This window comes from Mixophyes fleayi, chromosome 6, assembly GCF_038048845.1.
Source record: "Mixophyes fleayi isolate aMixFle1 chromosome 6, aMixFle1.hap1, whole genome shotgun sequence".
In the NCBI taxonomy this organism is placed as follows: domain Eukaryota; kingdom Metazoa; phylum Chordata; class Amphibia; order Anura; family Limnodynastidae; genus Mixophyes; species Mixophyes fleayi.
In genome coordinates, this window is record NC_134407.1 from 94,574,753 (window position 1) to 94,590,319 (window position 15,567).

Sequence of the window (15,567 nt, forward strand, 5' to 3'; positions counted from 1 at the left end):
TTTAGCATTGAAGGTAAAGGCGCTGCATATCAGGATACAATGGTTGAAGTGCAGGCACAGGACAGCAGTATTACCAGGTTTAGCTGGGAAGCTGGAAATGCTGAATATCAGGCATGACAGGTTAACTGCAAGCACAGGTTTGTCAGGATAAGCAGGTTTGCTGTGAAACTGGAGTAGGAAAGACCAGTTTCCAGGAATAACAGATGGAAGTGCAGGAATGAGGAGACTGAATTACCAGTTTAGCCAGGAGGCACGAGGCACTGGATGATCCACGGGAGAATCAGGCAAAAGCATGATCAGGAAAGCCAGGGGTCATCAGAGGATCAACAAAATATACCAGGGAGTAAGCAGGAGCAAGGTCAAACGAAGTCGGGGTCTGGATCACAAGAGGATATGAAAAACGTACGAACAAAGCAGGAGTCGAATGCCAATGAGAAAGTCAGGATCCAAACAGTAGTATTACAGAAATCAGCAGCAGAGACAAATCAACTGGCACTAGTATGTTGGTGTCACGATTCAAATACAAAGTACAGCTCAGGAGCCAGCAATGAGGTGAAAACACACAAAGTTTATTGCTGGAATAACAATCTGATGGTGTAATATTGAATATACAGGAAAATGCAGGAATAAATACCGGGTAGATGGCTGATGTAGGAAAGTGGTAATATGGAGAGCTCTCAGATAGCTGGTAAGCAGTGATATGGATTGATCCAGGCAGCATGAAACCACAAGCGCAGCAGAGGGTAGGAACAACAGGATGGACAACAATAACCAGCAATGACTGCTGGGAGAGACAGGTTTAAGAAGGTACACACCCAGGTGCAAGGAATAATTACAGGGCAGGTTAACCCCTGATACAAACAAGTAAGGCACAATAGCAGCACCTCTGGTCATCAGAGGTACTGCTGCAAACACAAAATGAACACAAATACTGCACAGTGCAAAACAAACAAGGGCTGCAGGATGCAAGCAGCATTCAAAAAGGGAGATGTTGCAAGGCAGACGGAGGCAGACTGTGACAGGTGGAAAGAGCAGACTAATAAAGGCTAGACACAGGTGATCATTATCCAGCTCAGCTGATGAGGGCTTAACCCCTTGCAGGCGCGGAGAAACAGGTATAACAGTAGCACTTCTGGTAGCACAGTGGTACTGTCACGGCTCTGAGGGTGTTTTGCAGATCCCTTGCCTCTACTATAGAGGATGGTGGAGGCAGAACACAATAATGTTCTTAGGATAAGTTCACGGCTTACAAGCATCAATAATAACACAGGAGAAAGTAGTAGTGCTGCAACGTATTATATTGAATGTTGGTACAACAGGAATGGAAGGAATTAGATATATATATTGGCAAAGATGAATACACGGCAATTCGTTGTAATGCAGACATTAATCACATATGCTACTTCATAGTCGGTAACCCTTGGCAACAGCATGAGATGAGATGATATACAGTTCAATGCAGTGATGATAAACAAGAACACTAGGATCCAATAGAGAGCCACACAGCAGATGAATGTGAATCACTGGTACAGCTTACAGTCCAAACAGAGTAGTATATAGAACTTAGCTGATCCCAGAGTAGAGATGACTCAACATAGCAGGTGGTACTGGAAACACTGTGATTCTTATTAAGTAGAACAGCAAGTGTTAAACATCACCCAAGGACTTGGATGAACACTGACACGTGCAGTAGAATGTTGCCTAGAAGTAGCAGAGACGTGAGTAGTATCTGAACCATGCGTGGAACTACAGGTAGCAGGATATGTTGTAACTGCAATGGTAAGCTCGCTGTAGTATGAAGCAAATGAACAGAGCCACGTAACTTGAGCCCAAGTACTAGCCACCGGCACAACAAGTAGTTCACAATAACAGTCCAGTAAACAGGTAACAGCAGAGTAAGGATAACCCGTGTCAGGCGTGGAACTACAGGTGACAAGTAACTTGATAGTAGCTCTTGCAGCAAGATGCAGCGATCTTAGCCAGCCAGACGTAAAGGTGAACCAATAGATAAGGCACAGGTTTAGCAACAACTCACGATACTCGTTCAGCGTGCAGATGAATAGCGGAGAGGACTTCCAGCTTGCTGGTGAACAGCAGTGAGGAGCTTGCAGGTGAACAGCAGTGAGGAGTTTGCAGCTTGCAGGTGAACAGCAGTGAGGAGTTTGCAGCTTGCAGGGGAACAGCAGTAAGGAGTTCAGTCCAGCGAGCAGGTAATGGACACACGGAAGGAGAGGTATACAGCCAGATCCAAATGCAACCAGAGTAACACGATGAACAGGGAATGAGCCCATAACCTTGGGAGGTTAATATAGTGCTCCAGGACCAATGAGGTTCAGGAGGAGGTCCAGATCACAGTAGCCAGGAACACCTGTGAAAGTAATGTCTCTGAGGCAGAAGCAAGCAGAATCATAGTTCTTAAAGGGAAAGTCACAGCGCCGGCACCTAACTATGGGATCGGCGTGTGACAGGTACTGTAGGCCAAATTCAGAATAAGGACTGTTAAAGTCCTTTTATCGCTTACCAGTAAACATTGTCCACTGCGATGGTTCCAAAGCACAAAGATATTTAATTGCAAAATATAGCAGGATTTACAGCAAGCCATTATTACACATTAAAGATGTTACAATAAAGCAGGAAAGTATAAAAACACTAAAAACATTACATTTTCTAATGAGCTTCACCCAGGATAAGATAACGTCATGTTGTCTGTGTAGTCAGGCAAAGAGAGAAAGAGCCTTAGCTGGTAAAGCAACTTGATAGTATCCAGTTTCAGTATAGAAAAAACTATTGATGATCTCATGGCATGTTTCCATTGGTTCAGGATTCAGGACAGTCCAGTGTAATGCAGGTCATAGGTCGGTTCAAACAATGCCCTTCAAGGGTGGGGGTTCAACTATCCAACAGCTGCATGTGCTTCTCAAGGAAACTGACCCAAACCAGTTCTAAACAAACTTAGAACACAATGTCATTTTGATCATCCAATATTTTATCTTCAATAACTATTGATCGCCAGAAGCGATCGCTAAGCCAAAAGTAGCGGATTCGAGATAGTAATGTGTAGATCAAAATGACACTAAACATGATACATTTCCTATATCCTGAGCCTTAAATACCTTTAATATATTATCACATATGTACAAACAATCTCTAACACATTTTACTAATAAATAAATGTGGATTAGAACCTTAATAAATGTGGATTATTTACAAGTGTAAACCAATTATTTAACTTTCTTAGGTCCTAACTGAAGGCTGAAGAACACCCCATACTGAGGAGGTGATCAAACTTTGTCCTCAAGAGCTACCAACAGGTCATGTTTTCAGGATTTCTGTCTGTAGAAACAGGTGGCATAATTACTGACCCAGAAAAATAGATTAATTTAACTGTGCATGATTAAAGACATTCTGAAAACTTCAATTGTTGATAGCTCTTGAGGGTGACATTTAACAGCTTCTGCCATGTTGATTGCCAAGTTGTTCAGCTGCAAGCTTAACCTGCAGAACCTATTTTAGTGCAGGGCAGAATGCGTTCATACTGGGCCACATCTACAGTGAGGTTTCATAGACCATACTTTACATCAGTGATATATTATGCCTGAAATTGTCAGGATTGCAATTATAAATAAAATGTAAACAATCTCAAGGTATTGGATCATATTTTGATGAAACCATTAAAGGTCCTTGTTTTTTGTTAGTCCCTACACTAACATCTATGCTTCAAACATCACTGAAATGCAGTTAAAATCATGTGCAATCCTCCCACTACTAAGGAGACTAAAACATGACCACAAAGATTATTTTATAGTCTGGCATACAGAGGATGGGACAACATTAGGCACTGTTAGTAAGCAAAATAGAAAAATATTATGTAACAGTTTATAATTGTAACAACAGGCTCAATGTATTAATTTATTTGTGTTGAGTGTCAGCATAGGTCTGTATTATGGGAAAGCTCAAATGAGGATACTTGTTTCCAACCCTGGCCCTTCTTGCCGGAAGTCATCTATCACCCAAATTATTGTTGTTGTAAGTATCAAGTGTGTGTGTTAAAAATTACAAATCAGAATCATATTACTTGCCTCTACGTAGAAAAACCTGGAAATTCTGTATTTTGATTTCTAATCCAAATTGTACTGTATAAATGTCAGACAGAAATTTTAATGTAGCTTTTCGTGATTAAAAAATGGTGCACATGCTGCTCAAATCATGAAGTTGAAATGTTTTGTCATTATAACCTATATTTTACTCAAATTATTGAGATGGTCTTTGTCTGCAAACTGTACTTTGGTTGAAATTCCAATTGGGAATTTCTAGTTGAAGCAAAGTTTTGAATAAGTTGTTTTTTCAAATGTTCTGCAGTAAACTACAATAATTGCATTTACTTCCATGAAAGGAGTTTATGACCAAGAGAGCTTAACGGGTAACATAACGTTCATCTTTTGCTACCACCGTTCTTGTAGTCAATGTAATAAGTCAGCAGTAGCTTAGATAATTTGTCTTGTTAGCTCGGTTAGGGATTTTGTGTAACTCAGCGGTTAGCCAGAATCTCATGCCTCCATTTGCACCTTTACCATGTGAAGAACTCTACTTGAGTTTTTAAGAGGAGATCCAGAGCTTTTGCAATTAATACTGACTGTGAAAGTGTAGGTTTTATGAACATATTCCTAGCATTTTACTCTTGCAATATGTCCAGGAATGTATTTTATAATCAGGCCAAAAATGTATTCATATATTGACTCACATTTATGGCACACTATAATAATAATTTTTAAAAATGTTATATGTTTTACGCTAGAGCTCTATCATAAGTACATCAAGTAGATGTTACGCGTTTAAGCGCCAACCAAAAACATCTATACCCATTTATCTTGGTGACAGCTATAAAACTTATTTTGGGCTTGGGTTGTTCCAATTATGGTTACATAATGAGAAAGTGAAACCTGTCTCCATAACAGCCTTGCCTCAGGGCGATCAAACTGTATATCCACTTTTTGTCCTTTTTTATTTTATTTTTCTAAACTCACAAACACAGCTGCTAAACTTTCTGAGTTTTGAATGCAATACCTTTATTTGGAGAACCTATTATTATTCAACTTTCCTTTGAAAGGTTCATCAAATAGGTTACCTAATAATAAGCTGATTTATAAACTGTCACAGATTTTGTAGCCACACACAACTTTTAATAGGGTAACATTTGAATTCAGACCACAAATCTTTATGATGCCAAAGCTAGGTATGATACAAATCTGCTGCCATAGCAACACTGATGCTTGTCAGACAAGAGCATTCTCTCCTTTTCATATTTAAGACCAGCAGAAACATTGTCCTTCTTTATTGTCAAAAGGAAAACTTTCTGAAATCTTGAAGAGCTCTTTTCTCTAGCTGTTTTCCCCCTAAGTAAAAAGTTATTGTGTGATACTACTCTTAAGGTGTCCACACACACACTGCAGTTTTTCCAGCCAATTAGAATGGGATCATTCAGGTTTGACGAAGATGGCTGTTTATGTAGTCATCATAACCTTCAGTGATCGGCTGTTTGGACTGTACATATATGCTTAAATCTGACAGATACGCATCAGCCCAGTAGGATGTATGTATGGCGTCTTTGCTGTTTTGGGACAACAGTGTTGGTTAAATTACAACATTTAATGAACAGTCTTATAAACCACAATTAGAGGTAAACCTTAGTTGGCTTTTGCTGGAGGCAATTCAAATGAAGAGAACAGTAATAACCATTTTTTTACAGTAATAATCATATACCAACTGCCTATGTTTGACTTACAGCATGAACAGTGGCACTTCCTACCTTGTGCCAACCCAAATATCTGCTTCATGTGGTAGCTGTCACTGTACACCTCATTGGATTCACACCAATAGACAAAATGAAATCAAATACATGTGACTGCCTTCAGTTGTCACAAGACCAAGAAATACCATAGATTTCAGAGGCTTATAGGTAAAGACCTGTAGTTTAAGGAGAATTGCTGCAGACCCTAATTCATATTCAAGCATGGACACCTTTTGCATGCAGAGGTCTCACTCTGTCCTCTTTCAATCCGGTCACCAAAAATAACAATACAAGTTTTCCATTGGGCTGAAAAAAATTGTGCACAACAAAAAGTAAATTGTGAACAAAATATTGTATGTAAATTGACACATTCCACAATATTTAAATTGTAGTAATAACAAACTAAAGTGAGGACATTTTTGTGAGTGGTATTTAACCAGCACTTTGATATTGAAATTGCACATTACTCCAGGTTGCAGGTGACAAAAGTGGAAAATACAAGTTTTATAGCCTTGTTTCAGTTAAGCTTCAATTTAAAAGTAGAATGGAATTTAAATGTGCATTGTGGTACCATCAAAAAGTAACTTTTGTCTACTATTTTCAAAATATGTGGAAAATTCATTTCCAGTCGGGTTAAATTTGTAGTCAACAGCTTGAATGTGCGATTTTGGGCAAAATATGGGCACAAGGAGAACCTCCTAGGGGCAAAGTTCATCAACTTTAAATTACATATTTATGCTTTTATAGACATTAGTAGAAAATTGACAAGTAAAACACTAATATAAGTTATGAGGTGAGAATACAAATTATGATGTACATTAGCAAACAAAGGAATGATTTTAGAACAATGTAATTTTCAAATCAAGTGTGTGTGCTCCCCTGAGATATTTTATTGATTATATACTGCAAATGACCACACACTTATTCTTTAATACACCAATATAGACATTTGTGTGGGTGTGTAATATTATTATTCTGCTAATCCTTTAAAATATTCACTGTTCTATGTTATGTGATTTATTAAATCACAGTAATTAGGTTCTTGTTGTTTGACATTACCCAAAATGCAATGCTAGGTTTTTCACTTCAAAGCACTTACATAATATTTCCTTTTGACTTAAAATTAAAGAAAATGTTATATTTTATATTTTATTTTTTTCTTTAAAATTATTAACATTTAAATATGGATCCAAAGTACAGTTGTCAATGTCATTTGAAAATTGCCTGTATGGTGATTTTGTATGGTCAATGCTGAATTAAACCCATGCTGAGTTTTTTTTGTTGTTGTATTAATTGCTCCAACAGAAATGTATTACTGTTTAATGTGATAATTGAAATTCATGTAAATTCTATTAAAAAGCTAGAAGTGTTTTCTTTATATCTCCATGCAGTACCCCTGGAAATTGGTGTTTGCACACTGCTCTTTCTTTTGGGTTACCTTATTCAGGCCATGTCTTTTACTACAATCTTATTGTACTTACTGACATACTAATGGTGATCATTTTTCTGTTTCAATAATTTGATGTCCTACTGTTATTCACTGCACAACTTATTCACTATGTCTCAAAATATTCTAAGCATTCCAAAACAACTTGCTTTGGTTTTCTATTGATGATCCATGTTACACTAGAGACAAATGGCTTATTTAAAAGACCCTTATCTTTTGCCAAATAAAATGTTGAACTGTCTATGTTCAGTTTTGTTTGCCCCTCCCCCTCTCAACTAACTAGCAGTATATTTGACCCTGGCACAGTCAGTGAGCAGAGTGACATTTCAGTGCATCAAACTGTTGGGCTTGTTCACATATACCTGTCTCTGATGGTTGTTTTTATTGCCTCTTCTCAAAAGATTCTATGTTCATATAGATACTATTTCTATAGATTGTAAGCTTTCGAGCAGGGTTCTCTTACCTCTCTGTCTGTATGTATTACCCAGTATTGTCTTATTAATGTTTGTTCCCAATTGTAAAGCGCTACGGAATTTGCTGGCGCTATATAAATAAATGTTGATGATGATGATCATGATGATGTGACAACTGCAGTGTGAGTTTGTTTTTAAACAGTTGCAGTAGGTTTAAAATCACAACCAGAAAGATTTTAATCTATGCTAGGCCTTGGCAAATTTGTAAATCCAAATGCCATTCAATAGAAAATAGCAGGACCAGGCACTAGGTAGTAGTATGAAGATAAAGGGATATATTATTTAATTCCATTAAAATGCATGGTCTTATTCATGCAAATTATTCAGTATCAAAAATGTAAGAAAAATATTTTTTGAAAACAAAAAAGTGAGGAAGCGTGAGACAGGTAGGCTTACAAATATGATCTGCTGCTTTCCTTGTCTATTACAGGAACAGATTATGATAACCAAGAAGAGCCCCTGCTATAGGCTAGGTGTGCATACATTGCATACATTATTTTCATGTCAAAATTACACTGGACATTTCCTTTTTGTTTTTTTATATATACTTTCTTCACACTTCATCATTCCCTGCTTGGCCAGAAAAGTGTGAGTATGGATGTAGCTGTATTCTCAGCAGATTGCTTACTTTACTTACACTTTAACTAATAAAGAACCATGAGTGCTAGGTGTCCTTTTTTACAACAAAGACGGCAAGTGTTTTTTTTTTAGTGTATGTAAAAAGCCCAAGAAATAAATTTACTAAACCTTCTATATAGGAAAAGTGGAGATACTGCCAGTAACAACCAGTTATATTCTAGCTATAAATTTCTAAAATGTACTAGATAAATAATATCTAATATATAACTGGTTGCCATGAGCACACCTACACTTTTCCATTTTAGACAGTTTAGTAAATCTAACCCCACGTGGGCAATCACTGTGGTAGAGTGGTTAGCATGGCTGCCTCACAGCGCTAGGGACGTGGGTTTAATTCTGACCAATAAACTATCTTTGTTAAGTTTGTATGTTCTCCCCGTCTTTGCATAGGTTTCTTCTGGTTGCTTTACTTTCTTCCCACAGTCTAAAAACATACTGATAGGTAAATGAACCCTAGGGTGTGTGTAAGAGAATTTAGAATGTAAGCTCCAATGGGACAGGGAACTGATGTGAATTATTAAGTATTAAGTATTCTCTCTAAAGTGCTGCGTTACATGGTGATGCTATAGAAATATACAATGATAATAAATTATATTTTCATGAGCAATTCACTTATATGTGTTAAGGAAAGAATTCTAGACACTAATTACCAACATCTATCTTCCTGTAAGGGCCGGGTGCTGTATAATTTCAGCTCAGTCCCAAAATTATATACTTTTTATGGGAATATTGATTTGTGTATACAAAGGTAATAAGGTAAAAGCAGAAATGACTGAGCTGAAATTATACAACACCCGGCCCTTACAGGAAGATAGATGTTGGTAATTAGTGTCTAGAATTCTTTCCTTAACACATATAAGTGAATTGCTCATGAAAATATAATTTATTATCATTGTATATTTCTATAGCACTCAACTATACACTCAACTATACCTCTCCTCTCCTGATCTCTCTCCCTCCCTCCTCTCTAGGGTGTCCGCCTGCCTCTCTGCCATCTCCTCCTGGATGTCCTCTCGATTCCTCAAACTTAACCTTGCCAAAGCTGACCTCATAGTTTTTCCTCCCTCTCATACCTCATCCCCTTCTGACCTCTCCATCACTGTCGACAACACCTCTATCTCCCCTGTCCCCCAACTTTGCTGCCTTGGTGTCATCCTTGACTCCTCTCTCTCCTTTGGCCCCCACATCCTCTCTCTTGCTAAATCCTGCTGCTTCCAGCTGCATAACATCACTCGTATCCGGCCCTTCCTCTCCCAAGATGCCACCAAATGCCTTATCCACTCTCTGATCATCTCCCGCCTGGACTACTGCAACCTCCTCCTCACTGGCCTCCCTCACTCTCATCTCGATCCCCTTCGATCTGTGCTTAATGCTGCCGCTAGGCTTATTTTCCTTTCTCGCCGCTCCTCTTCTGTCTCCCCCCTCTACCTAGCCCTTCACTGGCTCCCATTCCCCTTCAGAATCCTCTTTAAGCTTCTCACACTCACCTACAAGGCCCTCGCCAACTCCACTGCGCCCTACATCTCCACCCTCCTCTCTATTCATGCCATCCCGCCCTTTCTGTTCTGCCTCTGACCGTCGCCTCTCTTCCCCCCTTATAACCTCCTCCCACGCGCGTATCCAATACTTCGCCCACGCTGCCCCCCTCCACTGGAACAAGCTCCCTCCCTCCATCAGAACTTCCCCTAATCTGTCCAGTTTTAAACGAGCCCTAAAAACCCACCGTTTTCTTAAAGCCTTTCTGTCTCCCACTTAACTTCCTACCTTATCTTCTGCCTCCGTCCCCCTACTCTCCCTCTCTCCCCAGCGTCTCTCTGTCTGTCCACCCCTCCCCTTAGATTGTACGCTCCTCTGAGCAGGGCCATCTCTCCTCCTCTTTCCACCACTTCTAACTCTGCTCTCCAGCTACTTAGCCCTCCTCGAGGGTCCTCCACCCCACTTCCACTCTTGCTCCCTCCTCCCCCCTGGGGGTCTCCCTGTCTTCCATGCCCTCCTTCTTGGGCCCCGTCATTTGCGGATCCTCCCTCCCCCTTCCCCGCCCTCTCTAGCTGTGCATTGAGCTTACTGAGTTGCTGTGCTTACTGTTTACTGTACTGTGCTGTCTCTCATTGTATTGTAATTTGTTTGTCTCTGTACGGCGCTACGGACGCCTTGTGGCGCCTTATAAATAAAAATTAATAATAATAATAATAATAATAAATACTTAGCCCATGCCAAGAGAATATTCTGCATAATATATATATATATTGGAAGCAATGTTTCACATTTGCATGTTTTTACATAAAGACTGTTTGGTTAAGGCTTACACATTTTCTCATACGTGACAAAATTTTGAAGAAAAAAACACATTTTGACACAATGATCTAATGTCTTTTGTGAAAAATAAATATAGTAGGTGTCAAGAAATGTGTGCAAAATAAATGTATTGCATGTTTTTTTTTACCAAAAATATTGTGAGGTCATCAGTATTAGGGGTAAGATGATGAATAGCTGCTTCAATTAGATTCAGATATGTATTCTTTAACTAACATTTACCTATTGTTTACGAACTTGATAGTGGGAGTAGATTTCACATCCTAGTTTATCTAAATTGTCATCCAACAATATCATGTTTTATATAAATAATGTAAACAACCATGCAGTTAATGGGAATTCATTGTTAAGTATTTTATTTAGTAGTTTCCGACTATAATATATTCTCTAAGTTAAAAATACACTATACGGGCTACAATAAACAAAATACTGCTAAATTGCGCAAATTGGCATAAACACTGATATAAACACCAAAAAGCTGAATTGAATTGTATTTTTTTGTGGTTATACTTAGTGCCTTCTCTTCTTTTCATACCACAACTTTTGTTGTATAATTACAACCACACATATTGTACTTTTCTTGTTAATACATTTAATATGGGTGGTTCATGGCTCCTATATAGACCTTCAACTATCATTTTCTGATTCTGCAAAAAAATTAAATTACTATTTATAAATTATGGTAGTAATTTATTAAAAAAAACCAGTAATTTTAGTTACCTTTTATCTTGTAAGTTATCCCTTATTCCCAGTTTAATGCTATGCAAAGGACAGGCTTGACAAGCACACCTGTTTTCAATGGTAGACTCATTTCAGCCAGAAATTAAATCTTAATCTGTTTCATGCTAGTGACTCATTCATAATAGTTTTAATGACTAAATTAATTGAATGATTGGTTGCCCTTGAAGACTGAACATGAGAACCTTTGCCCTAGTGCAGAGTTTCACAACTCTGGTCTGCAACCCCCCCCCCCCCCCCCCCGCCCCCTCAACACCAAAACAGTCCAGGTTTTAAGGAGATACGTGTTTGAGTAAATGAGTCCATGTGACTCAATTAGTGCCTCAGTCACTTTGATTCAGCCTCCCCTGCTCAAGCATAGAAAACCTTAAAATCTGGACTGTTAAGGGGCCTGGAGTTTGAAACCACTGCTCTAATAGCTTAAGTAATAAGATGTAGCTTAGCAGAGAAATACAAGCCTGTAAAATTACTTTCTCTTTATATTTCTAATATATAATTATATTTTATTTAAAAACTGTGGTTTTATGCCTTTTCAAATTTTGTCACTACCTGGGACTACCATAACTATAACAACATGAAAAAATACTAGGATTTAAACCTATGTTTAAGGAATACATACTTCGCTTATAAAATATATGCATAGTAGGGTTCATGTTCTGCTTACAGTGAATGTTTTTTTTATATTCTAGGTGTGCTTCATGGTAATCTCTAGTTTTAACATTTAGTACAAGTTTACTTACTTTGTGCTGCTTTAATAGATGCTCAAAATTGTTGATGCTGCCCATAATTGTTTTGCATAGCAAACAATCAGCAGTCTTAGATGTAATTATTCCCATGCTGGCACCTATGTGAAAGTAGGAATAACGCTAATTATGGTTGTTTTTTTAAGGTAAATAGGTATATTCATTTTTCTAATAATATATTCCCTCTTACACAGTATGAAAACTGTATCCCTGGCAACAGTGCTTATTTGCAGTGTTCAGCATAAACAAATAAAATGAGGTGATTTGCTGCCAATGGAGTAATAAAACATTTCAGATTACATTACAAAGTAACAGGGTCAATTTATTTGTCTTCAATCATTTCAGTGGGTTTGTTAATTTCCATCTGTTAATTTCTCACTGTATGTTTTTCCTCTCTTTCAGAATACACCAGTGGGAACTCCAATCTACATTGTGAATGCAACAGACCCTGATCAGGGAACAGGTGGAAGTGTGCTATATTCAATCCAGCCTCCCTCCAATTTTTTTGCAATAGACAAGTCCCGGGGCATAGTGACTGTGGTCAATCAACTGGATTATGAGATCACTCAGGCTTATCAACTTCAAGTCAATGCAACGGTAAGCTATGGACACTGTCTGCAGGTCATTCTGTCTTTTCAATGATGCTGCTGTAGGAGTGGAATTAGGTCTACAGAAGTATGAAATCACCATTACTATTACATTTCAATATCCATTCACTTTAACATTTGCATATCTATTGTATATCAAACAATTAAATCATTCTGATTAAAGTTGATGCATCATTTTAATGGTGCATGTTAGGGGAAAAGCTTACCTTTATGTCCATGCACAAATTGCATGTTATCTCTTTTCTATGACATGCTGTGCTCACATGTAGTAGTGAGAAGCCCTGTAAAATATACTGTGCAAAATGCCCTAGACTCTATCGCCCTGAATGCAAAGTCCTAGGTGTCTGTGCTGTTAGAAAAGAAGGAAACGATAATCTGTAAATATGTTCAAATTATAGAAGTTTTAAAATGTTTTCAAAAAGTTTATTTGAATAATACAAAATTCGAACCAAGATGTTTAAGAGTAATAATAGTATAACAAAACACTGTGGGGCGTATTCAATTGTCAGCGTTAACGCTGAAAAACGAGCGCTCAAAAAATATTACCGCTTATACGATAATATTGCACGCGAAAACCGTTAATACGGTAGTTTACTGAAATTCCGCGAGTAATTACCGTATTAACGGTAAGATTTTTTGAGCGCTTGTTTGTTAGCGTTAACGCTAACAATTGAATACCCCCCTAAATATTATAAAATAATATTATACATATTTTATTTATTTATTAAAACATGTTTTATTTGTTTTTCATGAAATAAATCAGGGAATGGGGAACAGAATAGAAAAAGGGTATTGGTGGATGGGGTAGAAATCTTAGATACATAAATCTAGTGTCAATCACAGTGATAATTATAACAACATATGAACAACATTCATGAAGAACAAGCTCACAACAAATTATCTAAACCTCTAAGGATTAGAGTTAGAAAACAAGGAAAGATAAAACATGGGGATCTTGGTACAGGAATGAAAGGAGGGTGTCAAACTTCATAGTTTCATTCAAACTAGGAGACCAAGAAGGGAGTGACCTTTATGGGTCATAGTACTCCAGGTACTAGAAAATTGGTTGGGGCAGCAATGGATTATGCTAGTCATATGTTCTGATCTATGTATTTGCCAGACATTATTAATAAGGGCAGGTATCATGGGAGGATCTGACTTTTCCAGTTTCATACTATCCTGATTGCGTGAGTATTTGACATATAAATTTCAATGGGAGTTTTGGGATATCTGGGTTTGGAATCGGGAGGACTCAGTGGGATTAATTCATGGACTTCTTGCCAGAAATCTTAGGACATTTCCACCATATGTGGGATCGAGTGCCTTCAGCACCACAGCTCTGCAAATGTAGATTTGAAGAGGTTAGACATATGTCTCAAATCATGTTGGGATCCTACCAAAAAAGTAGTTTACTTTAATTTTCTTTGATCCATCTACAGATCAAACTTTTAGTGATTTATTCCCTCTTGTCCTCTTCCCAGCAGAGTTTATGAGCCTCATTAACAGGTTGGTTATATTTAAGTTATAAAGAATATAATGTAGATTTCAGGCCCCTGGATAAAGACCTGCATAAATATAAAGCCTTGAACTGAGATAGGTGCTTAGGGAATTGAGATTTGATCTTGCTATTATAAAGATGGCAGATCTGTGGGTGCTAGTATAAAGCAACGCTAGAGAGGATAAAATGATTGTGAGAGAACTCAGGAAAGAAACCCAGGGGGACAATTTCACTGAGGAAGTTTAAAGTGCAGTAAGTAATGTTTATGGCATTGTGACGAGTGAGAAGCATTTCACCCATATAAAGAGAAAATATATGCTCCCGGGAACCAGCCATGATTCACGAGATATTTCAGAGTCTAGCTGCAAGTTGCTCCATGATCAAGGCAAAGAGGAGTGGTAACAAGGGGAATCCCTGTCTTGTACCATTTTTAATCTGAAAGATGGAAGAAGACTGTGCGTTTGTAATATAGTGCAACAATGCCTTTAACGAATAGACCCCTATATGCAGGGTGTGACACATGAAGGGCCAGGAAACGCAGTTCAATGTTCCACATTGAAGGCCATCACCAGAGTGGGGCCTGCCATGTATTAGACTAATGGCTTTTCTTATTTTATCCACTGCCTAACTTGAATATAGCTCTGGTGTGTTCAACAGTTATATTCAAGTCAGAGCCCCAATTTACAGTTGAGATGTGATCTGTTGCCGGGCTTATTAAACCCCCATTGAGAGAGATTTAGCTATTTTGCTTGAAGAGCTCAGTGGGGCACATCTTCATAACTAAGTTGCTAGACCATGCATTGCTTTTTTATTATCTACTAGATGGGTAATCCTGTTTTTTATTAGCAAGCAGATGGAAAGTCTTCCTACACATTAGTTACTGGAGGAAAAGTAGTCCTTCCTATACATTAGGACTACTTAATGTAAGCTGCATTCACCATGCCAAAGTCCCACACATTAGTCAACAGATGGGGTGTTGTGCCCCACATTAGCCACCAGATATGTGTGAACTTAATATACTAGCCACCAGAGAGAATTTTGTGTTATTTTAATATTTTTTTATGTTTAAATTTCAACTAGTATACTGTAAGGAAACAGTACATAGCAAAAATAAATGAAAATATTAGATTTCGGTGCTAATGCTGTGTTGGACAAATACAGGTTAAAGAAATAATCTTTAAAAAGTAGCATAAAAATAGCATATTTATGTGAATATGCTGAGATGTAGGCATCTAAAGATGCATTCAGCTCTGCAGAAGTAGCATATGCGCCAGTTTTGATAGCGAAAAACACATTTGCCATTAGGTTTCATTTAAATTT

At 37.9% G+C, this 15,567-nt stretch overlaps 1 protein-coding gene across 1 annotated transcript in view; it reads left to right on the forward strand.

Moving 5' to 3' along the window:
- The window catches only part of CDH23 (cadherin related 23), a 1,005,178-nt gene that overhangs the window by 324,423 nt on the left and 665,188 nt on the right, over window positions 1-15,567 (forward strand). The window contains exon 7 of the mRNA XM_075217048.1: window positions 12,544-12,738. Coding sequence (XP_075073149.1) covers window positions 12,544-12,738 — 195 coding nt within the window. The remainder of the gene's footprint in view (window positions 1-12,543; window positions 12,739-15,567) is intronic.